This window comes from Scyliorhinus torazame, chromosome 17 (assembly GCF_047496885.1).
Source record: "Scyliorhinus torazame isolate Kashiwa2021f chromosome 17, sScyTor2.1, whole genome shotgun sequence".
Taxonomy (NCBI): Eukaryota; Metazoa; Chordata; class Chondrichthyes; order Carcharhiniformes; family Scyliorhinidae; genus Scyliorhinus; species Scyliorhinus torazame.
The window spans coordinates 112,353,649-112,377,411 of record NC_092723.1 but is presented as its reverse complement, the minus strand read 5'-3'; the positions used below and the strand labels follow the sequence as shown (position 1 = coordinate 112,377,411).

Sequence of the window (23,763 nt, the reverse complement as noted above, 5' to 3'; positions counted from 1 at the left end):
CCTGTGAACTGAAAGCCTATTCTAACAAAGGCATAGATCTCCTGCATGCTTATTAAGTCACAAGAACAAAATAGTACATCAGACTTGCCACACACCTGCAATTACCTTTTTTTACTTTTGTTGGCAAGTCCATACTTGGAACACTGACTTTTCCATTCTCTCCACTTGATCTGCTGATTCTTTGCAGCATTTTCTGTCATTTTAGGGTTCCTGCACTGCAACTTTGTGATTTTGGCCAATTTCCCCCAATTTGATAACTTGTTTTAATTCATTAATAAATGGAAACAAGTGAGTTTTTTTTATTCATTCGTAGGAAATGGATATTGCTGGCAAGGTTATCATTTATTATAACCCCTAATTGCCCTTGAGAAGGTGGTGGTGAGCTGCCTTCTTGAATCGCTGTAGTCCATGTGGTGTCAGTACATCCACAGTGCTGTTAGGGAGGGAGTTCCAGCATTTTGACCCAGCGACATTGAGGGAATGACAAGATAGTTCCAAGTCAGGATGGTGAGTGGCTTGGAGGGGAAATTCCTGGTGGTGATTTTCCCATGTATCTTCTGCTCCTGTCCTTCTAGCTGGTAGAGGTCGCAGGTTTGGATGGTGCTGTCAATGGAACCTTGGTGAGTTACTGCAGCGCATTGTGTAGTCACTGCAGTGCATCTTGCTGCCAACTGTGCGTTGGTAGTGGAGGGAGTTAATGTTTAACGTGGTGGAAGGGGTGCCAATCAAGTGGGCTGCTTTGCCCTGGTTAGTGTCGAGCTTCTTCTGGGTGGTTGGAGCTGCACTCATCCAGTTCAAGTGGAGAGTATTCCATTGCACGCTGATCTGTGCCTTGAGATGGTGGTCAGGCTTTGGGGAGTAAGGAGGTGAGCTACTCCCTGACTGGCTCTTGTAGCCACAGTATTTATATGGCTACTCTACTTCAGTTTCTGGTCAATGGTAACCCTCAGGATATTGATAGTGGAGGATTCAGTGATGGTAATGCCATTGAATGTCAAAGGGAGATGGTTAGATTCCCTCTTGTTGGAGATGATCAATGCCTCCTGGTGCGGATGTTACTCGCCACTTAACTGCCCAAGCCTGAATATTGTCCAGGTCTTGCAACATTTGGACATGGTCTGCTTCAGAACCCTTCCATCATCTGAATATCCTAACCTGCCTTATTGATTGGTGATTTTTATTACGTTGCTACATGTCTGGTACCATAGCAGTTATGCTACTGGACTATTAACCCAGTGGCCTGGACTAAAGATCGGGAACAGATTAGTTCAAATCTCACCAGGACAGTGCAGAGCTATTTATATTCATGAGTGTTTCAGACTAGAGTGAACGCAGACAACTGATTCTGAAGGCATTTGTAAGACATGTTTGAACGCGCTGGAATAGGAGTAAACCATATAACAAATCACATACAGTTTAGCTAGCTCTGTTCTTTTGTTGTTTACCTACCTACTTACCTGCTGGTCATCCAAGTGCCTTTCGAAGTAGGACTTGTAAATAGGCCTAACCTAGGCCAGAGCTTATTTTGTTAACTTGGGTGGAATTTTCCCATATTTTTCCAGAGTGTCAAGCTCGGACTGAAACCCGACATGCAGCTCTCCAGCTGCACAGCCGAGTTTTTACTCCAGATTTTCAGCCACTCTAAAAATAAAATTCAGTGGCCGTGGTTTACGCCATCACCGAGGTGGGGCGGGGCTCCACAGGGATTGGGGGTCATCCACAGAATATAAAGCCCCCCCCCCCCCACGGATATGGGAGAGTCCTCTCCACAAGCATCAAGGGCTCTTACCCCAACCATCAGCATCAGGGGGTCTTCCACCCTCATCACAAACATCAGCATAAGGGCTGTCTCCCACCCAACAAACATAATGCGATGCCTGCCCTCAGTGGTGCGAAGCCTGCCCCCAATGGTGCTCAGAGTGTCTATCCCTGCCACTGCCCCCGACCTTGCCCCTGGCACAGGTTAGTAGTGCCAAGTTGGCAGTGCCAGCCTGTGCCCAGGGGAAGTGCCAGGGCATGCCCCTCTCCCCCCTGGAGCAAACCTACCTTTACGCCCAAGAGGATTTTCTCAACTGATGCCTGTTTTTCCAACCCCGTTTTTGTCACGTTGGCGAGATATGAATATTCAGTGAGGGGGGAATTGGTAATGAGATTAAAACGTATATCATTCTAATAAAATGAGGTTCTCGCCCTTTGTGGGAAGTGTGGAAAATCAGCAAATGAGATCTCACTGGTGAGAGTCTCATTTCCTGATTCTCACGGGATTTTGTGCCCGCATCGCCATTCTTGCTGGTGGCTGAAGCATAATCAGCCCTACTATGTTTGTGGTTTTACTAACTCATAGAATATGGAGAAAAAGAATAACAGCAAAAAAGTTAGCAGTGCTTATAAGGTTCGTCATTGGAACAAGTACTGTATATTTGAGTCAAATGTCTCTGTCTCTCCTTAGGACTCGTGCTGCATGGTTTGGTGATATGGAGGCTGCCAGCATAAACAATCTGTGTATTCTATACCAGAGCACAAATTTCTTGGTGGTGAACAAGCACTGGGATATTCGCATAGACAGCAAGATGTGGTATGAAAAGCTGACTGTTCAGTCTCAGCTGAAGTACCGGTTTCCTGAGCTTGCTGACCCAGATACTTACTATGGCTTTCGGTGAGTACTTTATATACACTTTACATCATGACACCAAAGTTCATTGTAGGTTCTCGTGCTTCCATTGGGGGAGCTTAGAGAAACTGATATTTATATAGTGATTCATGGAACACTGGCATCAGGAGAGAGAGAGGTATTCCTTTGGGATGAGCTTCACTTAAAAACTCTACTGGGACCAGTGTCCTGGTGGATTGTATACCCAGGAACTAAGATGGTGGATAGTGTTTATACTAATGAGGTATGTGACGGTGGGAAGGACAGGGGTGGTGAGGAAAAGTTTCAGGTGAAGGGTATTTTAGAAATCCAAAGAGAAAAGTTGGGGCAACAGGACAGTAAAGCAATGTGGGTAAATCCAGCATATTGGGACAGGCAGGGAGAGAGATAAACAATAATTTTGAATTAGTGATGAAAGTTCATGCAGGGATTAATAGTAAAAAAAAAAAAAATCAAATTAATGGCTCTTTATCAGAATGTCTAAAACATCAACAATGAGATGAATTAAGTAGTGACACAAATAGAGATTTAAATGGTTTAGATCTAATCATCACTGCAGTGGCATGGTTACAAGGTGACCAAGGTTGAGAAATGAAAATTCCAGGGTATATTTCAAAAGGATGACAGAATGACGAGGAGGAGGAGTGGGCCTGATAAGAACGGATGCCATAAGAACATTAGTGACAGAAGATTGTGGCTCAGAAGATGATGAAATAGAATCAATGTGGGTGGAGGTTAGCAATATCAAGAGTCAGATAATGCTGGTGGGAGAAGTTTATAAAGAGACCAGAGTGGGAGGGAGATCCAGCAGCCTCTGCATCTAAAGGCGAGATGTGGGTGCGGGAGACGAGCGCTCATAGTCAGAAGGAGGCTTCTGATGGAGGCCCCACCACCCCCTCCACCATCCTACTTCCCATTCAAGGAATAAGGCTGTTCATTTTCGGGAAATCTCCCACCAGCCTAAAAGTTGAGGCAGGGTGGTAAACAGCCTGTGTGTTAAGGGCCTCAGTTGGGGCAAGGATGGGCTGCTGGCTGAAGCTTTGCCTGTACCTGCTTAAAATAGGTCGGGGTGAGGGAGAACCCGGAGGGAATCCCGTTTCTTCAATTTCATGCTCCGCCCGCCGCCTAAAAACCCGCTGGCAGAGGAGTATGAAATTCAGGCCTTGGTGTGGTGAGCAGTCGTTTGAATATTGCCACTGGTCCTCCGTGGCTCAGTTGCTATCACTTGTGCCTCTGAGTCAGCAGGCGGTGAGTTCAAGTCTCACTTCAAAGGCTTGAGCATAAATTGTAAACTGACACTCAACAAAAATCAATTCTTGAGGCACGTACCAAAGGCAATGTAATCATTTTTGGGGGGCATTATCTTCATTTGGACTGGACCAAGCAAATTGGCACGGGTGATCGAGAAGGGGAGGTTGTAGAATGTTTTCGTGACAGTTTCATGGAGCAATACATTGTCGAACCAACAAAGAATAAAACTATCTAACGTCTAATATTGTGCAATTGAGGCAGGGCAAATTAGTAATCTTGCAGTAAAAGATTTACTGGGACCTAGGGATCATAATGCAATTGAATTCCATGTTCAGTTCACAAGCAACATACTCCAATCACTATTCACTGCGCCACCGTGCTTCTCTCCATACTCCAATCACAAACACAAATCTTAAATTTAAGCAATGCCAATTACATGGGTCAGAGAGGAGAACTGGCTAAGGCTGATTGGGTAAATAGACGTAAATAAACAGTGGGAAACATTTAAAGGGACAAGCCAAAATGTTCAACAAAAATGTGTTCAATACAATAAATTGAAAAACAAAAACTCAAGAGAGAAAGATCCACCTGTGGCTTACTCAGGAAGTTAAGGATAGAAGGAGATGTTTATATGTGGTAGATATTTGATGTCAATGAATCTAGGGATAAGGAAATAGGAGGTGGGAGCTGAGTTAAAGCTGAAGATCAGCCAAGATCGCACAGAATCGCAGAGCAAGCCAGGCGTGCCATTTGGTCTACTCCAGGCCCTATCCATTGTGCTCTTACATTGTGTGTTCCTTCACAACCTCAAGAAGTCCCCAGAGCGCTTTACAGCCCAATGCAGTAATTTACTGAGGCACAGTTACTGATGTAACATAGGAAATGCAGCAGCCGGACTTCTGGGTGCGGCGATGACCAGCTGAGTCGCACGTTTCGGCAGCTCCCGGTGAAACGGACTTTTGGGCTCTTGATAGGAGCCCCAACGGCAATTTTGACGGCTAAAAACACTGTGCGGTAAACCAGAAGGGAATCCCCCCTGGATACGGATGAAAAAAGGAGGAGAAAGTGGCCGGATTGCAGTGGATCCTTTAGAACAGCGGCAAGGAAGGCAAGCAAAAACCAAGATGGCGTCGGAAGGTGGCAGTTTAACATGGGGCCTTGAACAACACGAGTTCTTGAAATGCTGTGTGGAAGAGCTCAAAAAGGAAAAGAAGACAGAGCTGTTGGCCCCGATACTACAGGCGATCGAAGGGCTAAAGGAGGAACAAAAGACCCAGGAGCGGGAGCTTCGGGTCGTGAAGGCAAAAGCAGCCGAGAATGAGGACGACATACAGGGCCTGGTGGTGAAGACGGAGACGCATGAGGCACATCAGAAACGATGTGTGGAAAGGTTGGAGGCACTGGAGAACAACGCAAGGAGGAACAACCTGAGGATTCTTGGTCTTCCTGAAGGTGCGGAGGGAGCGGACGTCAGGGCATATGTGAGCACGATGCTGCACTTGTTAATGGGAGCGGAGGCCCCAGCGGGTCCGTTGGAGGTGGAGGGAGCATACCGAGTGATGGCGCGAGGACCGAGAGCAGGAGAAATTCCCAGAGCCATAGTGGTGAGATTCCTCCGTTTTAAGGATAGAGAAATGGTCCTTAGATGGGCAAAGAAAACTCGGAGCAGTAAATGGGAGAACGCGGTGATCCGCGTTTATCAAGACTGGAGTGCGGAGGTGGCGAGAAGGAGGGCGAGCTTTAATCGGGCCAAGGCGGTGCTTCATAAAAAGATGGAATGCTGCAACCGGCAAGACTGTGGGTCACATATCGAGGGAGGCACCACTACTTTGAGACGGCGGATGAAGCGTGGACTTTTATTGTGGAAGAAAAACTGGAATGAGCGGGTTATTAAAAAGAACGTTTGAACAAAGTGGTGGGGCGAAGAGGGGGGTTAAAAAAAAAAAAGGGGGGGGGAAAGAGGAGTTTTATGTACTAATCCTGCGATGTGGTAACTTTTCTCTCTTCCACAGGTGGTGATGGGGGGAGGAGGGGAGGTGGAGGAGATGGGGCGTTGGCCATTGGGGGCGGGGCCAAGGGAGAAGCGCGGGCTTGGTTCCCGCGCTATGATAATCATGGCGGGAATAGAGAAGCAGGAAGGAGGGGGCGTCACACGGTGCGAGCCGAGGTCACGGGGGGAAGCCGAGGTCGGCCAGAGTTTGCTGACTTCTGGGAGCAACATGGGGGGAGTAATTACGCTAGCGGGGGATCTAGCGGGGGGGGGGGGGTGGGAGGGGGGAATTACTGGGTTGCTGCTGGGGAGAGGGGGAGCTGGTATGGGAGGAGATGGGCGGGGGGGCACCGCCTGGGGGAGATACAGCTGCGTGGGAACTGGGTGAGGAGCTGGAAAAAAAGGGGATGGCTAATCGACAAGGGGGGGGGGGTAGGAAGCCCCCCAACCCGGCTGATCACGTGGAACGTGAGAGGGCTGAACAGGCCGATAAAGAGGGCACGGGTACTCGCACACCTTAAGAAACTTAAGGCAGATGTGGTTATGTTACAGGAAACGCACCTGAAACTGATAGACCAGGTTAGGCTATGCAAAGGATGGGTGGGGCAGGTGTTCCATTCGGGGCTAGATGCGAAAAACAGGGGGGTGGCTATATTAGTGGGGAAGCGGGTAATGTTCGAGGCAAAGACTATAGTGGCGTATAACGGGGGCAGATACGTGATGGTGAGTGGCAAACTACAGGGGGAGACGGTGGTTTTGGTAAACGTATATGCCCCGGGGTGATTGGTGATGCCAATTTTATGAGGCGTATGCTAGGACGCATCCCGGACCTAGAGGTGGGAAAGTTGGTAATGGGGGGAGATTTCAATACGGTGTTGGAACCAGGGCTGGATAGGTCGAAGTCCAGGACTGGAAGGAGGCCGGCAGCAGCCAAGATTTTATGGAGCAGATGGGAGGTGTAGACCCGTGGAGATATAGCAGACCTAGGAGTAAGGAGTTCTCGTTTTTCTCCTATGTCCATAAAGTCTACTCGCGAATAGACTTTTTTGTGCTGGGAAGGGCGTTGATTCCGAAGGTGAGGGGAACGGAGTATACGGCTATAGCCATTTCGGATCACGCTCCACACTGGGTGGACTTGGAGATAGGGGAGGAAACAGGAGGGCGCCCACCCTGGAGAATGGACATGGGACTAATGGCAGATGAGGGGGTGTGTCTAAGGGTGAGGGGGTGCATTGAAAAGTACTTGGAACTCAATGATAATGGGGAGGTCCAGGTGGGAGTGGTCTGGGAGGCGTTGAAGGCGGTGGTTAGAGGGGAGCTGATATCAATAAGGGCACATAAAGGGAAGCAGGAGAGTAAGGAACGGGAGCGGTTGCTGCAAGAACTTTTGAGGGTGGACAGACAATATGCGGAAGCACCGGAGGAGGGAATGTACAGGGAAAGGCAAAGGCTACATGTAGAATTTGACTTGCTGACTACAGGCACTGCAGAGGCACAATGGAGGAAGGCACAGGGTGTACAGTACGAATATGGGGAGAAGGCGAGCAGGTTGCTGGCCCACCAATTGAGGAAAAGGGGAGCAGCGAGGGAAATAGGGGGAGTGAGGGATGAGGAAGGAGAGATGGAGCGGGGAGCGGAGAGAGTGAATGGAGTGTTCAAGACATTTTATAAAAAATTATATGAAGCGCAACCCCCGGATGGGAGGGAGTGAATGATGGGCTTTTTGGATCGGCTGGAATTTCCCAAGGTGGAAGAGCAGGAAAGGGTGGGACTGGGAGCACAGATCGAGGTAGAAGAAGTGGTGAAAGGAATTAGGAGCATGCAGGCGGGAAAGGCCCCGGGACCGGATGGATTCCCAGTCGAATTCTATAGAAAATATGTGGACTTGCTCGCCCCGGTATTGACGAGGACCTTTAATGAGGCAAAGGAAAGGGGACAACTGCCCCTGACTATGTCTGAAGCAACGATATCGCTTCTCTTAAAGAAGGAAAAGGACCCGCTACAATGCGGGTCCTATAGACCTATTTCCCTCCTAAATGTAGATGCCAAGATCCTGGCCAAGGTAATGGCAATGAGAATAGAGGAATGTGTCCCGGGGGTGGTCCACGAGGACCAAACTGGGTTTGTGAAGGGGAGACAGCTGAACACGAATATACGGAGGTTGTTAGGGGTAATGATGATGGCCCCACCAGAGGGGGAAACGGAGATAGTAGTGGCGATGGATGCAGAGAAAGCATTTGATAGAGTGGAGTGGGATTATTTGTGGGAGGTGTTGAGGAGATTTGGTTTTGGAGAGGGGTATGTTAGATGGGTGCAGCTGTTGTATAGGGCCCCGATGGCGAGCGTGGTCACGAATGGACGGGGATCTGCATATTTTCGGCTCCATAGAGGGACAAGGCAGGGATGCCCTCGTCCCCATTATTGTTTGCACTGGCGATTGAGTCCCTGGCGATAGCGTTGAGGGGTTCCAAGAAATGGAGGGGAGTACTTAGAGGAGAGAAGAACACCGGGTATCTTTGTATGCGGACGATTTGCTACTATACGTGGCAGACCCGGCGGAGGGGATGCCAGAAATAATGCGGATACTTGGGGAGTTTGGGGATTTTTCAGGGTATAAATTGAACATGGGGAAAAGTGAGTTGTTTGTGGTGCATCCAGGGGAGCAGAGTAGAGAAATAGAGGACCTACCGTTGAGGAAGGTAACAAGGGACTTTCGTTACCTGGGGATCCAGATAGCCAAGAATTGGGGCACATTGCATAGGTTAAATTTAACGCGGTTGGTGGAACAAATGGAGGAGGATTTCAAGAGATGGGATATGGTATCCCTGTCACTGGCAGGGAGGGTGCAGGCGGTTAAGATGGTGGTCCTCCCGAGATTCCTCTTTGTGTTTCAGTGCCTCCCGGTGGTGATCACGAAGGCTTTTTTTAAAAAAAAAGGATTGAAAAGAGCATCATGGGTTTTGTGTGGGCCGGGAAGACCCCGAGAGTGAGGAAGGGATTCTTACAGCGTAGCAGGGATAGGGGGGGGGGGCTGGCACTACCGAGCCTAAGTGAGTATTATTGGGCCGCTAATATTTCAATGGTGAGTAAGTGGATGGGAGAGGAGGAGGGAGCGGCGTGGAAGAGATTAGAGAGGGCGTCCTGTAGGGGGACTAGCCTACAGGCTATGGTGACAGCCCCATTGCCGTTCTCACCGAGGAACTACACCACAAGCCCGGTGGTGGTGGCTACACTGAAGATTTGGGGACAGTGGAGACGGCATAGGGGAAAGACTGGAGCCTTGGGGGGGTCCCCGATAAGAAAAAACCATAGGTTTGCCCCGGGGGAATGGATGGGGGATATGGAATGTGGCAAAGAGCAGGAATAACGCAACTGAAAGATCTGTTTGTGGATGGGAAGTTCGCGAGTCTGGGAGCGCTGACCGAGAAATATGGGTTGCCCCAAGGGAATGCATTCAGGTATATGCAACTGAGGGCTTTTGCGAGGCAACAGGTGAGGGAATTCCCGCAGCTCCCGACACAAGAGGTGCAGGACAGAGTGATCTCAAAGACATGGGTGGGGGATGGTAAGGTGTCAGATATATATAGGGAAATGAGGGACGAAGGGGAGACTATGGTAGAAGAACTAAAAGGGAAATGGGAAGAAGAGCTGGGGGAGGAGATCGAGGAGGGGCTGTGGGCAGATGCCCTAAGCAGGGTAAACTCGTCGTCCTCATGTGCCAGGCTAAGCCTGATTCAGTTTAAGGTATTACACAGGGCGCATATGACTGGAGCACGGCTCAGTAAATTTTTTGGGGTGGAGGATAGGTGTGCGAGGTGCTCGAGAAGCCCAGCGAATCATACCCATATGTTTCGTCATGCCCGGCACTACAGGGGTTTTGGATGGGGGTGACAAAGGTGCTTTCAAAAGTAGTGGGGGTCCGGGTCGAACCAAGCTGGGGGTTGGCTATATTTGGGGTTGCACAAGAGCCGGGAGTGCAGGAGGCGAGAGAGGCGATGTTTTGGCCTTTGCGTCCCTAGTAGCCCGGCGCAGGATATTGCTAATGTGGAAAGAAGCCAAGCCCCCGGGGGTGGAGACCTGGATAAATGACATGGCAGGGTTTATAAAGCTAGAGCGGATTAAGTTCGTTCTAAGGGGGTCGGCTCAAGGGTTCACCAGGCGGTGGCAACCGTTCGTCGAATACCTCGCAGAAAGATAGATGGAATGGAAAAAAGAAGGCAGCAGCAGCAGCCCAGGATCGGGGGGGGGGGGAGGGGGGAGGAACCAGAAGGACTCTCAGGGTTGTTAATATATACTGTATAATATGTATAGGTCGTTGCTACAGATAATTATATATTGGACTGTTAAATTATATTTTTGGAGAGTGTTACTTGTGATAAGGCAGTTGCCAATTAGGGTTAGTTTTCATTTTTGTTATTTATTATTTATTCATTTTTTGTTTTTTTTTTGTTCATAAAATAGGTCATTGTTATAATATTGTGTAAAGGATGCACAATGTACTGTGTTGGTTGACCAAAAATTTTCAATAAAATATTTATTAAAAAAAAAGGAAATGCAGCAGCCAATTTGCAAGTGAGCAAGGCCACATGATGATGACTAGATAATTTGTTTTTTAGTATGTTGAATGAAAGCCAAATATTGGCCAGGACTTGCAAGAGCTCCCCGAATCTTCTTCAAATAATGCAGTGAGATCATTAACTTGCTCCCGAAAAGGCAGATGGGACCTTGGTTTCATCTGACAGTGACATTTCTTCAGTGCTGCATTGGACTGGAGTGTCAGTTTATAATTCATACTCAAACCTTTGAAATGAGACTTGAACCCACAGCCTGTTGTCTCAGAGACACAAGTGATAGCAACTGATCCACATCTGGTGGCCTGGTTGGAGTTTTGAAAGCATTGCTCAACACGACAGGGCCTGAATGTCACGCTCCCATGCCAGCGGGTTATTAGACTCATGAAACTGAAGGAACAGGAATCCATCCAGCCGCCCCAGACGGCAGCCCTCCCTTGCCCCAACTGAGGCCCTTAACTGTTTTCCACGCTGCCTCAATTTTTACGTTGGTGGGAGGATTTCCTGAAAATGAACAGTCTTATGTAGCAAGATGGAGTGGGAGGGGGAAGCTCCCATCATAAGCCACCTTCTGACTTTGACCTCCCCCTTCAACACCTCGCCTTAAGGTCCAATGGCTGCTGGAACTCCCACTCCATACTTGTCTCCCCCCCCCCTCCGACATCCACTCCTATCGCCCACATTCCAGCCATCACAGACCTTCCCTACCCTCCTTGCCCCGGGACCCCCAAAACTTACCTTCCCTTGCCATCCTATCCTGGGAATGTTGAAGCACTTCCTCTACTGTCCACTGCCGCTCCTGTCGCTGCCGGGATTAGAGCTGCTGACCAATTAGATTGACCGGCAGCACTCTAAGGTGAGACTTTCTCCGGAGTGAGGGGGGGCGGGGAGATGCCCCATCTGCAGGCAAATGACACTCATTCATGCGGGAATTGGCTTTGGGGCAGTCCGAGTCAGCAGGAATCTGTTCCCTACCGACTCTTTGGTTGGAAGAAAGGAAACCCTGCCATCCTAAATATTCAGGCTAAGGTTACTTGAAGATTCCTGCCTCATCCACTGCAATTTTAGATTTAGATTTATTGTCACGCATACAATCCAGTCAGATCGTTCCATGCATGAAAAATATAGGACATAAGATAAATACACAATGTAAATACATAGACATTGGGTGAAGCATACGGAGTGTAGCTCTACACAGTAGAGAAGATGCGTGGAGCGACCAGTTCAGTCCATAAGAGGGTCATTCAGGAATCTGGTAACAGTTGTTATGGGCCAGGGTTTAGAGAACCCCAAAGTGTATCATGGAGGAGTTCACCTGACCCACAACTTTTAATAGATTGTGGTATGGAGTGGCACGGCCCACTCTACAGGTGTGGTAAAGCAGAAATGGAAAAGTAATTTTTAAAGCAAAACAATGTTTATTCTATGAACTCAAGTTAACCTTTTTAAAACATACAGTGAACATCTTAGCAACCATCAATTCAAATACAACCCCCAAAGAATATAACACTAAGTAATCCTTAATAACTTCCCAAACAACAACCAGAAGACAAAAGAAACACCTTTTAACAGAAGCACATCAGGTTTACATTCACTACTGAAAACATTTCTAATTCTGAATTCACCAAATGATTAAGAGATAGTCTTTTCATGGCAGAGAGAACAGCAGTACAGCTGCTTCATCTGGCTTCAGCTCCCAACACTGAAAACAAAACTAAAACACACCCTGCAGCAAACAGCCTAAAACGAAAGTAAAAAGCTGACAGACAGCCCAGCTCCACCCACACTCTGACATCACTGATAAACACCCATTTCTTAAAGGTACTCTCATATGACACCTCCCCCCAAGAAAAAAAAATAAACCATCAACTTCAAGATGGTTTCATTTTTCACCTTTTCACTATCCTTTAAGAAATGCACACAGTAAATATACTTTTTTGTTTCAAAAAACACCACGCGAAGAGGTATAATAATATAGTCCATTTGTGTCCTTGTTCCTCCAACTGTACCTGCTTCCGTTCATCACATTTGTGACAAAGCATCGGCTATCACGTTTCCTCATCCTGCCACATGTACTATTTTTAAATGAAATGGCTGTAACAATAAACTCCAGCGAAACAGCCTTGCATGGTTATTCCGGAATCGCCTCAAAAATGTCAAAGGATTATGATCAGTATATATAATGGTGTCAGACGGATTGCTGGTCACGTAAATGTGAAAATGTTGCAAAGCCAGCACCAAACTCAAAGTCTCCTTCTCAATCGTTGAATACTTTTTCTGGTGAGAATTCAATTTCTTTGAAAAATAACCAATAGGCCGCTCTAGCCCTTCGCCGTCGTCTTGTAGAAGCACCGCACCTACACCCACATCACTCGCATCAACCGCCACTTTGAACGGTTTCAGATAATTTGGGATGGCTAACACAGGAGTAGTTAGAACAACAAACAAAGAACAAAGAAATGTACAGCACAGGAACAGGCCCTTCGGCCCTCCAAGCCCGTGCCGACCATGCTGCCCGACTAAACTACAATCTTCTACACTTCCTGGGTCCGTATCCCTCTATTCCCATCCTTCAAAAAAGTATATTTACTGTGTGCATTTCTTAAAGGATAGTGAAAAGGTGAAAAATTAAACCATCTTGAAGTTAACACAGCCTTCAGGCCGTCAAATGCCTGTTGACACTCTGCTGTCCACTGGAATTTGTTACGCTTCTTGAGCAAGTCCGTCAGTGGAACGACCACACTGCTAAAATGCGGTACAAATTTCCGGTAAAATCCACTCATACCAAGAAATCGCATTATTTCCCGTTGTGTTGAGGGTATCGGAAACTCCCCAATAACTTTTGTTTTCATATCCCGTGGGACCATTCGACCCTGTCAGATTGTATGGCCTAGGAAAGTGACTTGGGCCTGTCCAAATTCACTTTGAACTAGGTTTATCACCAAACCCGCCTCCTGAAGTCGATCGAATAACTCCATCAGATGTTTCAATGTCTGGCTGAAAATTACCAGATCGGCGATGTATACCGCACAATTGGGTAATCCTTTGTTAGTTAACCGTTGAAATGTGGCTGGGGCGTTATTCATGCCAAATGGCATAACTTTGAATTGGTATATACCACCTGGAGTCACAAAAGCTGAAATCTCCTTCGCCCTTTCGGATAAAGGTACCTGCCAGTAACCTTTAAGTAAATCCAGTTTGGAAATAAAAGCTGATTGTCCCACTTTCTCAATGCAATCTTCCAAACGTGGGATAGGATAAGAGTCCGTTCTTGTAACTGCATTAATCTTTCTATAGTCCGCACACAACCGTTGGGTACCGTATGGTTTTGGTACCATCACTATGGGTGAGCTTCATTGGCTGCAACCCACTTCACTTATGCCATTTTTAAGCACACTCTCAATCTCTTTGTTGACCTGTGCCAATTTTAAAGGGTTAAGTCTGTATGGATGTTGTTTGATTGGAACAGCATTTCCCACATCTACATCATGTATAGCCATTTTAGTACTTCCCAATTTATCTCTACAAACCTGCCCATGTTATATCAATAACTGTTTAAGGTCAGTCCGTTTTTGCTCTGGAAGGTAACTCAACAATTTATCCCAATTTTTAAGAACATCCTCGTTTTCCAATTTAATTTGAGGTTTGTCAAATTCACAGTCATCTGGATTTGGTTCGTCACATCATTAAAACCTCCTTTTTGTCTCCTTCCCTTTCAAAGTACCTTTTAAGCATATTCACATGACACTCGGTGAGTCTTCCTTCTATCTGGTGTTTTTACCACATAATTCACCTCACTTAATTTCCTTTCAATCAGATAAGGTCTACAAAATCTTGCTTTTAAAGGTTCACCTACCACTGGTAACAACACTAAAACTTTATCTCCACAGGCAAAACTACGAACTTTGGATTTCTTGTCCACTACCCGTTTCATCACCGTTTGTGCAACTTTCAAATGTTGTCTAGCCAATTCACCTGTTCTATTTAATCGGTCCCTAAAATTTGACACGTAATCCAATAATGTAATTTCCGATTTCTCACTCACCAATTTTTCCTTGTTCAATTTAAGTGGTCCTCTTACTTCATGACCAAAACATAGTTCAAAAGGACTAAATTTGGTTGACTCATTAGGTGCATCCCTAATTGCAAACAGTACAAATGGAATTCCTTTATCCCAATTCTCTGGATAATCATGACAATAAGCCCTCAACTTTAATGTCCTTAATGTCTGATGCCATCTTTCTAATGCTCCCTGCGATTCTGGATGGTACGCAGTTGATTTAAATGGTTTTATTCCTAAGCTATCCATAACTTCTTTGAATAACCTGGAGGTAAAACTTGATCCTTGATCCGATTCTATTTCTGTGGGTTGGCCATATCTAGTAAAGAATTTAAGTAACTCCTCCACAATCTTTTTAGCTGTAATATTACGTACTGGAATGGCCTCCGGAAACCGAGTAGACACATCCATTATCGTCAAACGATATTGATTCCCACTTTTTGTTTTAGGAAGCGATCCTACGCAATCAATTAGGACCTTTGTAAAAGGTTCTTCAAATGCTGGAATGGGTATTAAGGGCGCTGGTTTTATCACTGCTTGCGGTTTCCCTATCACTGGACATGTAGTTACATTTTATCAATCATGTCACACATCTTTACGTAGTCCAGACCAATAAAAATGTTTTTGGATTTTAGCTTGGGTTTTCCTTATTCCCAAATGATCTCCCACTGGTACCTCATGTGCAACTCGGAACACCTCTTTTCTACACGCTACCGGCAATACTACTTGATGAACTTCTGCCCACTTTTCATCCGCCTGCATATGTAAAGGTCTCCATTTTCTCATCAAGACATTACTTTTACGGTAATAACACTCTGGTATACACTCAGATTCCTCTTCCGTATATGCTTTCTGATCCATCCCTTTTATTTCTACATCTTTCTGTTGTAACTCCACCAATTTTCCTGAACTAAAAATATCTGCCTCATCCTCCACCTGTTCTTTTTCAACCATCTGATCAAAAATAGTTTCTGATAATTGCACTTCAACTTCATCTTTACTCTTTGATTTCTCCTCTTGTCTTAACCTGAGACTTTGCGACCTTGGTACTACACAATCCGGAAAAATCCCAGGATATTCGTCTTTCAACACTTCAGTTGTCTGATTTTCCACTGGCTTATCAACCACAGTAGGCATCACTCCCCCCTTCGATCCAGCTATATCATTACCCAAGATAACTCCTCACCTCTTACCATTAAAGATTGACTAGCTCCCGTATCTCTTAAAATTGTGACTTCTTTACCTGCTCCTCCTGATACACATGAGTAAACTTTACCCACACAAGTAAATTATTTAAAGACATCTGGCACCTTCTTATCAATCACCTCTTGATTGGGCTGTACAATCTTTTGCACCTCCTTCGCTTCACTTGGGCTTTCCTTTCCCACTTTAACAAACCCCACTGTCTTATCCTCTTTTACCACATCAGCCTTCCCAGTGCTTTTCTTCAACCACCAACACTGTGACTTTACATGGCCTAGTTTATTACAATGAAAACATTTGATATTCTTTTCTTTTCCACCGTCCTGGATTTCTTTTTTAGTCTGAGATACACTCTTCTTATTATCACCCATCAGATCACCGTTCCCTTTACCACTTGAGTATTTCTCATGTCCCCAGTTTCCATCACTCACAGGCTGAAACTGATGTCCGAAACCAAGCTTTGATTTATGAACTAATTCATAATCATTTGCCATTTCCACTGCTAATCTCGCAGTTTTAACCCTCTGTTCTTCCACATGAGTTCTCACTACATCAGGAATTGCATTTTTAAACTCCTCCAAAAGTATAATTTCTCTGAGAGCTTCATACGTTTGGTCTATTTTCAAAGCCCTTATCCACCTATCAAAATTACTCTGTTTGATCCTTTCAAACTCCATGTATGTTTGACCAAATTCTTTCCTTAAATTTCTAAACCTTTGTAGGCTTCAGGCACTAGTTCATATGCAGCTAAGATGGATTTTTTCACCTCCTCAGATGACCCCGATACCTCCTCCGGTAGTGATGCAAACACTTAATTAGCCCTACCTACCTGCTTTGTTTGAATCCTTGTGTTTGTCCTGTGGCCATTTCATTTGTTTAGCTACCTTCTCAAATGAAATGAAAAGGGCTTCCACTTCCGTCTCGTCAAATCTTGGCAATGCTTGGACATATTTAAATAGATCCCCACCAAGCCTCCGACAATGATGCTCTTTCTCACTACCCTCATCGCTATCATCCAACTGTACATTTCCCTTTATGTCTGCCAATTTTAACTCCGTCTTGTTTCATGGCCATTTTTGAAGTTCAAACTCTCTCTCTTGTCTTTTGCCCTGATCTGTATGTCCCTTTCTTTTTGTTCTGCTCGGGCTATTCATTCTTTTCTTCTTTCTCTCTTTCTTTTTCCTCTCTATCTCTTTCGTATTCAAGCTGCTTTAATGCTTTCTCATGTTCCATTTGTTTAAGTTGTAACTGAATTTTGCCATTTCCAATGAGTCAAACTGTATCTCAGGCAACTTTAAATGCTTAGCCACCGCCATAATTACCTCATCTTTTCGCATTTTGTCAGGTAATGTTAACTGCAATGTTTTTGCCAAATCTAACAGTCTGCTTTTAGTCTCTGTCCGTAAGGCACTGCGTGTGACCGTCTCCACCCCTAAAAACGTCAGAGCCTCTGAAAGAGTCATTGTCCACAACACACTCCCCACTTAAACTGGAAAACTGCACTTGAAAAGCAACCATAATATGCTCACCCCTCACTGTCGATAAGTTCACTAAGCCAATCCAATCGGTAGATTTTTATCCCGAGTATCCCGGACGAGCCCCCAATTTGTTATGGGCCAGGATTTAGAGAACCCCAAAGTGTATCATGGAGTTCACCGGACTGACTACTTTTAATAGATTGTGGTATGGGGAGCACACTCTACAGGTGTGGTACAGCAGAAATGGAAAAGTATTTTTTAAAGCAAAACAATGTTTATTCTATGAACTCAAGTTAACCTTTTTAAAACATACAGTGAACATCTTAGCAACCATCAATTCAAATACAACCCCCAAAGAATATAACACTAAGTAATCCTTAATAACTTCCCAAACAACAACCAGAAGACAAAAGAAACACCTTTTAACAGAAGCACGTCAAGTTTACATTCACTACTGAAAACATTTATAATTCTGAATTCACCAAATGATCAAGAGATAATCTTTTCATGGCAAGAGATTAGCAGTATACCTGCTTTGTCTGGTTTCAGCTCCAACACTGAAAACGAAACTAAAACACACCCTGCAGCAAACAGCCTAAAATGAAAGTAAAAAGCTGACAGCCCAGCTCGACCCACACTCTCACATTACTGATAAACACTTCTTAAAAGGTACATTTCTTAAACACCCATTTCTTAAAGGTACTCTCCCATGACACAGTGGGGAAGAAGCGGTTTTTGAACCTGTTCGCGCATGTTCTCAGTCTTTTGAGGGGAAGTCTAAAATTCTGAAGTTTGAAAAAACTTTCTGAAATTGTAACCTGCTAATGAAATCACAGAAGCACCGGGAAGATGAAAAGCTTTGAGTCAGAAATCACACTGCAGACCCACAACTCCAGTCTATATGTAGTCACAACAAAATGGCAGTTGCTTACATTTTCCGATGGTTGTTGTTAGGAATTGCATACAGTTCGGTAGATCTGAGGAAGTATTTGTGATCATACAAAGCTTAACTGTAAGTGTTTCTGACTCTTAGAACTGTTTACAAATAAGCAGTAAAGTGTAAAAGCTAAGGGCTGCCTCCATTCTTTCCTAAACACATGGCTCTGTCTAATACTAGACTGTTCTGGGTGAGGGTCATGCGCTCTCTTGAGCCAATGTGCGGGCAGTCCTGTGCTCAGTCCCACATTAACTCTAAACGAGTTGGACTCTTACACTATACACCCCCCCCCCCCCCCCCCCCCCCCCCCCAGTCTTTATCCAATGGATTTCAAGTGATTGTTGCAGTAAAGTCCCACTGCTTGCTGTTCCTGTGCAATCTCGCAAACGGCAAAATCGTGAACCATGAACATGTTTTTTTCTGGGGTTAACTCAAGATAGGTTGAGCCTCGCGAGGGCAGCATTGTTTGGGTAGTTATTGTGGTGCAGTAACTGTATCTGACAGACAGCGGAGCCTCTAAGCAGCACATTGGTGAAGGTTTTAAAGGAAGATAGATGCCCGAATTGATCAAGTACAGCTATCTTCCTTTAAAACCTTCACCAATGTGTTGCTCAGAGGCTCTGCTGTCTGTCAGATACAGGTACTGCACCACAATAACTACCCAAACAATGCTGCCCTCGCGTGGCTCAATCTATCTTGAGTTAACCCCAGAGATGCCCGAATCAAGTACAGCTCTGGGGTTAACTCAGATAGATTGAGCCACGCGAGGGCAGCATTGTTTGGGTAGTTATTGTGGTGCAGTAACTGTATCTGACAGACAGCGGAGCCTCTGAGCAGCACATTGGTGAAGGTTTTAAAGGAAAATAGCTGTACTTGATTCGGGCATCTCTGGGCTTCTTCCTTCACTCAGGCTGCACTTTAGTTGCAACCATTCCAGTCTCTACTCCATTATCGCTGCTGTCTCCCTGCAGAAACAGGAGAAAAAAACGTGAATAAACAAACATTGTCCACACGATGGGCGATGTGGTGTACAAAGTTCTAGCAAGGCTATGTGAAAACACAAACCAGAAAGTCACAAAAGGCAGGACTTTTATTATATTTCTATCCAACATTTACATTGGGTGGAAAATGTATACTTGCTGAGGTAGTCGATCGCAATAAGACCATACATGTGATGCTCGGTCTTGATTAAGCTGGAGGATTAAAGGCTCTCGGCCAAAGCTTCTACTGCAAGCTGATCCAATGATTTGGCTTGAAATGTGTGTCTCAGGAGATGGCTGGCTGTGATTGTCGAGGAGATTGAATAGCTTGCAACAGTATTCAATGTTTGCACACACACAGGACAGTTTATAATTCAAGAGATAAGGGTCTTACTTGCCAGCTGTGTTTCCTCCTTTGGAAAAGACCCGCCAGGCACTTAAGTGGCCAGTGGCGGACCCTCCTTAGGATCAAGGACCTTGGTGACAGAAATCCTGTCCCCTGATCCCCTGAGAGCTGCTGGCAATGCACCTCGGCTTGCCAAGGGACCCAGGTCAAAGGTCAGCGAGGCCAGGATGGGGACGGGCTGGGTGTTGGAGGAGGGGGAGGGGGTCAGGCAGATAGGCCCCCAATGGGCAGCCTCACCCCTTTCCCAATGCCGGGTCCCTCGATCAGGTACGGAGTGCCTTTGACTTAAGTGATCCCTGCTCCCCTCCAGGGAGCCCACAAGTAATTCTGACAGGTTTGCTTTTCAAACAAAGTAAAAGTAAAGTCACCATAGTCCCAGAGACCATAGGCTGCTTTCCCCTTTGAGGGGAAGAGCTGACTAATGGTGATTCAACCGGAGGATTACCATACTTCAGGCGAGGGGCAAGGTTGCATATGGGGGGGGGGGGGGAACCTTTATGAATAACCACAGCCAGTATGGGAATTGCACCCGCGCTGTTGGCCTCGCTCTGCATCACAATCCAGCTGTCCAGCCAAATGAGCTACGCGTGGTAACTGCCCCACTCAGTGCTGCTTGAATATCAGTGGTGGTGGCACGAGGCCATTAAGTGGGCATTAATTGCTCATTTAAGGGTCTCAATTGGCAGCAGGGCAGGAAATCCGTCCACAAGCCTTTTCTCTCCAGACTTAACCACAGCAGAAGTGGAAAGCAATGGTATCCCCACGCGAGACCCTTCCGCCAGATTAAATGCCTCTCCCACTTCCAAGGGGAGGTTAGTTAATTCTGTCCATAAAGTCGCTTGGGTGAGTTAAGCCCATGGAGCCACAATACAGCTTGGAATTAGTACCTTGCAAAAAAAATAAAATAAAATAACTGTGGATGGAAGACAATTGGTGAGAGAATGAGAAAAAACTTCTGTGCTGAATCATCTGGCAACAGGAAAAAGCTATTACATTGTTTAGGAGGGTAGGACATGAGTATAGTAGATACTGGTCAAAGTAGCAAGCTGTAAACTGCTAGCCCAAGGTTTGGTTATAATACAAAAGGGAGGCAGCCCATGGCTTGTACATTTAACTGGAAATAGGAGCAGAGGTAGGCCATTCGGCCCCTCACGCCTGCACCACCATTCAATACGACCATGGCTGATCTGTTTGTGTTTCGAATTCCACATTCCCCTGCTATCCCCAATAACCTTTGATTCCTGGCTCAACAAGAATCTATCCCTGGCTCAGTAAGAATCTATCTACCCCCACCTTTAAATATTCAGTGACCCCCGCCTTCTGAGACAGAGTTCCAAAGTTGCACAACCCTCTGGGAGAAAATAAAACAATTCTCTTTATCTCTGTTCTAAAAGGGCGACCCCTAATTTAAAACAGTGCCCACTAGTCCTGGGCTCACCCACAAGGGGAAATATCCTTCCCACATCCACCTTGTCAAGACCATTCGGGATCATAGAATCCTTGCAGTACAGGAGGAGGCCATTTGGCCCATTGAAATCGGCACCTACCCTCTGAAAGAGAATCATAGAATCCCTGCAGTGCAGAAGGAGGTTATTCAGCCCATCGAGTCTGCACCAATCCATTCCGCTGTAACATTTCTTGCACATACCTAGACACGAAGGGGCAATTTAGCATGGCCAAACCACCCAACCTACACATCTTTGGGCTGTAGGAGGAAACCGGAGCACCCAGAGGAAATCAACGGAGACACTGGGAGAATGTGAAAAGCACACAGTCAGTCACCCAAGGTTGGAATTGAACCTGGGTCCCTGGCACTGTGAGGCAGCAGTGCTAACCACTGTGCTGCCTGATAGGATCTTATATACTTCAATCAAGTCACCCCTTATTCTTCTAAACTCCAGTAGAAACAACCCCAGTCTGCCAAACCTTTCCTCTGAAGATAACCCATTCATTCCAGCTATCAATCTAGTAAACCCCTTATGAACCACCTCCAACGCAGTCACATCCTTCTTAAATAAGGAGACCAAAACTGCCCACAGTGTGGGCAGCACGCTAGCACAGTGGTTAGCTTCACAGCGCCATGGACCCGAGTTCGATTTCCAGCTTGGGTCTCTGTCTGTGGGGAGTTTGCACGTTCTCCCCGTCTCTGCGTGGGTTTTCTCCAGCTGCTCTGGTTTCCAAGGTGCCGGAGTGTGGCAACTAGGAGATTTTCACAATAACTTCATTGCAGTGTTAATGTAAGCCGACTTACAGACTCATTCGTGTGCACGTGCGTTATTTTCCACAATAACTTTTGATGTGGCTAGCATTTAGGAATATGTTTCAATTAATTCCATATTTTATTGTCCATTGTATTCCATGTACAATGCCTATGTGACTGCTGAATAATTGCTTCACCTGTCGCTATTTTGGAAAGCTGGTGCTGGATGGCAAAGGATATTCTTTAATAATAATGGCATTTCATATTGCCAGATCACGGATCAGGTACAACTTACAATTCCCCAGTCGTGCCATGATGATGGTCTGTTCTTTTGTCCACGTAACAGAAGGTGTCCCATATGCCGTTTGTTCAACTTAAAGTAGCTTTGACAGGTTTCAGATGCCATCTTGCCTTGAACTTCACATTTGCTGATTCCCATCACTCTGTTCTGTGTTTCTGGACAGATTTTGCCATCAGCTAGACTTTTCCACCAGTGGGGCGCTGTGCATTGCTTTGAATAAGATGGCAGCTGCCAAGGCCTATCGATGTTTCAGAGATCGCCTGGTAACCAAGGTTTACCTGGCTCTGGTATGTATCTCTTTGTTTTGTTTAATATGTTGCATGCATCTTGACTTTCTGCAACATTCATCACAGCACCAGTCAGACCCTACAATGTCCTGAAGTCAATGGGGTAGAAATTCCTCTTAACCCAGTGGCATAATACAATCATATTGATTCACCCAAACATCCACACCCAATATTCAGTATTGACTTCAGAATGTTGAGCAAGCCATATAAACAGGAGTAGTGCCCAAGACACATTTCTACCTCATTTGACTGTAAAATGGTCAGTTTAGGGATTTTTGTATTTTCTTTTAAAATAGACCATGAGATGGCTGTACCGAGCTCTTTTTAACCCGGTCACCAGATCATCACATTTCTAGGTTAATGGCACAGGAATGAGTTGTGCTGCTCTTCATTCTCCATTCTCAGCAAGAACTTCTTTTCCTGTTCATGATCCAATTATTCTGGCTGGATTATTCAGGTGATAAACATCGCCCGCCCCTGCACCCCACTTCCGCATTTACACACACCCCATCCCCGTGATATTAACCCATGCTGGAATAGTCCAGCCTTGTACATGAAATGTCCAGACATGGATAACTTACTGGTCTGCTGGTGCCTGTGCCACCATACCCACTGGGAACAATGAATTATGTTTTGTTTTTTTAAAAAACATCATAGAACCCCTGCAGAAGGAGGCCATTCGGCCTATCCAGTCTGCACCAACCCTCCTTAAAAGCACCCCACAAGACCCATACCCTTGTCCTATTTCCGTAACCCTACCTAATATTTATCCTTTAGCATGGCCAATCTGCCTAATCTGCACATTGGGACTGCGGGAGGAAACAATGAGACACAATTGGGCTCGTTACCCAATTGACCTGGATAATACATTGCCCACACTGTAAAACGTTTGGCTGGGCAGTCGGATGGGAGCTGGCAGGCCAGTTTTCAAAAATATATTCTTAAAAGGGTGGGACGGAAGAGGATTTCTGTCTCCAGGGGCTGCTTTTTACACATCGGGAGGAAGCATCCCTCACCACTCCCCCAGGTAGTACCCCGCCTTTCTTGCTGCCTTGAACTCACCATTCCCACCCTTCCAACTCCCACCATAACCAGATCAGGCCCTACCTGCCCCAGATCCTGGACTTGCCTGCCTGTTTCTGGGGATACATGGAGCTTTCTTGGTGCAGTCCTCACAGTTGCCAACTAATTGTGCTCTTGGCGCTGCAAGGACTGATGGATCTACCAGTCAATCAGATTTGCCAGCAGCTCCTAAGGGTGGGAAGTTCTCCCCTCCCCAACTAGGATTGGAAGTCCCACAGACTGGAAATTAGCTTGGCCGCCATGCTTCAGGCTGGGGGAAGGTTGCTGCGGAGGGGGTGAGCTCCACGCCAACTTTCCTTCCGGAAGGGTGAACCATCAGTGCCCCACCTGCCCATAATATTACACTTTTTGTTTGTGTTGGTATCC

The 23,763-nt window shown here is 46.0% G+C and overlaps 1 protein-coding gene across 3 annotated transcripts in view; it reads left to right on the top strand.

Annotated features, from left to right (window-relative positions):
- Positions 1–23,763, top strand: part of rpusd1 (RNA pseudouridine synthase domain containing 1) — a 53,195-nt gene that overhangs the window by 12,702 nt on the left and 16,730 nt on the right. For all 3 annotated transcript variants that reach the window (XM_072480885.1, XM_072480883.1, XM_072480884.1), the window contains exons 2-3: positions 2,450–2,656; positions 22,191–22,314. In XM_072480885.1, the coding sequence (XP_072336986.1) occupies positions 2,475–2,656; positions 22,191–22,314 (306 nt within the window). In that variant the 5' untranslated portion in view covers positions 2,450–2,474. The remainder of the gene's footprint in view (positions 1–2,449; positions 2,657–22,190; positions 22,315–23,763) is intronic.